Here is a 2,838-nt window from a genome sequence, read left to right on the forward strand (position 1 = left end):
TTTAATTAGTTTTTGAGATACATAAAGATTAGTAGCAAAGTTGTAATCCAAAAATCATAACTTCAAAAGTTGAAGTTTTGTGATATATACACTAATACTTTTGTGGAATCTTGTATATCATCATCACTCTGTGATATATTTCAGAAAAATTAGCTTAGTTTTCGCCCGCGTTTTAGATAATTAAGTTTACTTTTAAAGTAAAAAAAATAATCAATTATTTTGCACTTATTTTATCTAATCATTCATTTAAAGTTGATAATAATGGAGAAATTAATAAGAAAGAAGAATTCAAATCTTCATATATCATTAAGAACCCTTCTTAAGAACGTAAAATTTTGTGACAATAAATATATTTTATACATAACACCATTGTTTTAAACGTCCAAAATTAATAAACCATTATCCTTTACTTCTTCTTCCCTTTTTTTCCGCCTTTTCCGCCTTTTCCGCCTTTTCCACCTTTTCCACCTTTTCCGCCCTTTCCACCACCAGCAGGCCCACAATCTGCTGGGTCGTATTGTGAATCTCTCGTTTCTTTTTTGGGAGTCGGCTTAATATCTGGACCTTTTGGAGTGCAAAGTTCTAATTCCAAATTATTTTTCTTGTCAGCACCTTCGCTTTTCTTCCCAATTCTTAATACGAACACCTCCTTATTCGGATCGGTAATTTCGGTAAAAACAGTCCCATCTTTAGCGGTACAAGTTGGAGGATTTGCAATAACGTTACTGTTCGCAGCTTGACCACAGCCTGCCATTTTAAAACTAAACGGTGCCGACTGATCCGGAACACCCCTCATAGCCAAAGCTTGGTTCGTATTGGGTTTACAGGGTGGAGGTTGTTGATATGGTGGGAATCCACCGCTACCCGCTTGTTGTCGCTTCTTCTTTTTCCCAAAACCTTCCCTACCGCAAGCGCACGAACCGTCGGATTCTGAAACATCAGAATCAGTTATATCTTCTGCTTTAGGCTTATCCTTATGGACTCTTATAGTGATCGCGTTACCTCCCATTGAAGCTCCGATTTCTTGGTATGCTGCGCTTGGATCGTCTGGTATAGCGCTTTGCGGCGGTTGGCGACCGCATTCGTTACATGGAGCGTCACCTCCAACAGATCCTCCTCCCATACCACCCATTCCACCCATTGCACCCATTCCACCCATTCCACCCATACCACCCATTCCGTAAGGCATTCCCATTCCACCCATTCCACCCATTGGAAAACCACCTTGCGGTCCACAAGGCAATTGAGGCATCTGTGACATTTGAGGAGGCATCGCACACGGCGGCATGGAACTTGGTGACATAGATCCTATTTGCTGTTGAGGCATACCGCAAGGTGGCATTCCTTGGCTACCCATTTGCGGTGGCATCATTTGCGGCGGTGGACTCTCAGGTTGGAAAATACACGGTTGCATTGGACAAGATGGATTTTGTGCTGCTCCAGGCGGAGGACCAGCTTGAGGTTGCATCATGGGTTGTCCTCCCATATTTGCTGTAGCACCTGGACAATCCGGTCGAATGGGGCATTCTTTGGGTGCTTGGTCTGGTTGTGGAGGTGTTTGTGGTTGTTGCTGACTTTGTCTCATAACGTCAGCGCAACTGTTTGCGGGGCATGTGGCATTAGGATTTGATGGAAGCATTTTTCTTTGCCAATCATCGCACGCACTGCCTCCTTTTCCACCACCACCAGCAGCACCTTTTCCTTTGTTGTATTTGAATAGGTAGTGTCCTTCTTTAGCTTTGAATTGTACGGATTTATCTTCAAGGTTCATTTGAAATTGCGTAACAATTAATTTTCCAAAACAAGACATCCTAATATAAACACTAATATGTCCGACATCATCCCCTTTAGCGTTAGTTATTTTGTAACAATCTTTAAGTGTTTTTGCCGCCGGAGTTTCTCCTGAAGAAGTAATTGAATCCACAAGCTCCGTGAAAAGAGGAATGATCGAAATTAAAGATTTTCCAATTGGTACTTGGTCAGGAAGGACACCTTTCGCCATTTTTCGAAAAATTTCAACAACTATATCAAAACTTTGAACACAATCTTTTGCTTGATCGGGAGTGAGTGAGAATAAGCACGATTTACCACTTTTTACATTTTGGTCGGCTCCGGCGCCCAATGTTTGCTTATTAGCAAAATCTTGTTCGCATATTAAAAGAGGGGCGTTGTCCAAAAATTGAAAGGAGACGCATGTTTCCCCCATAATATTAGACACTTCCTTCTGCACATCGTAGTCCATGTTGATCTGGTCCACAAGGAATTCCAGGAGGATTAAATTTTCTGTTGCGAACTTCTCCATTATTTTCAAATAATTTTTTTAATTTAAAACTGCGACAAATTTTGTACAGACAAAAATTTTGTGTGAAAGTGATTGAAAATGTCAAATGACCGCGTCAACATTTTTTTTAGCCAACTAGTTTTATTTTATTATCAGAGTTTGTAATCATTGCGATAATAACAAAGGAATGAAAAACTACTGTTTAATAAATTGAGGCACGAATAGGACACAAAAAATAGTTGAAATTTAAAGGTCTTTGTATGTTCAAGTAATTTATTCAATTATATCTAACATTAAATGTTATTTTCAAGTATTTGCCATCTTTATTTGCACTTCTGATATGAGACAATTTGCTTGGGAATGTTTACACTTTTGATTTAAACATTTACACCATTTAAGATAGAAGATAATAAGATAATCGTTTAGAATGTTGCCCAATATTTTGAAAGAAATTACTCAAATAGATAACTCTGATATTGATAAATTATACAATAACAATATAGTGGAGTGTGGTATGGAAAGAGATAGGTTCAGAAATTCGATGAGGGTTGAGATGA

The 2,838-nt window shown here is 38.8% G+C and overlaps 1 protein-coding gene across 1 annotated transcript; it reads right to left on the reverse strand.

The window, feature by feature from the left end:
• Positions 1–214: 214 nt before the first annotated feature.
• LOC111425699 (uncharacterized) lies at positions 215–2,392 on the reverse strand. The gene is made up of 2 exons (XM_023059905.2): positions 1,003–2,392; positions 215–930 (listed from the first exon to the last, which is right to left on the reverse strand). The coding sequence occupies exons 1-2, from the start codon at positions 2,300–2,302 to the stop codon at positions 407–409; spliced, it is 1,824 nt and encodes a 607-aa protein (XP_022915673.1). The 5' UTR covers positions 2,303–2,392; the 3' UTR covers positions 215–406.
• Positions 2,393–2,838: the final 446 nt, after the last annotated feature.

The sequence above is a fragment of the Onthophagus taurus genome, chromosome 1 (assembly GCF_036711975.1).
Source record: "Onthophagus taurus isolate NC chromosome 1, IU_Otau_3.0, whole genome shotgun sequence".
NCBI classification, from domain to species: domain Eukaryota; kingdom Metazoa; phylum Arthropoda; class Insecta; order Coleoptera; family Scarabaeidae; genus Onthophagus; species Onthophagus taurus.

Bases quoted from the DNA above. Each gene is read 5' to 3' on its own strand.
- LOC111425699 (XM_023059905.2), bottom strand. From the start codon at position 2,302: ATGGAGAAGTTCGCAACAGAAAATTTAATCCTCCTGGAATTCCTTGTG. The intron at 931-1,002 runs GTAACGCGATCA...CTGATGTTTCAG, and splicing joins AATCGGAGCTTCAATGGGAG to AATCCGACGGTTCGTGCGCT.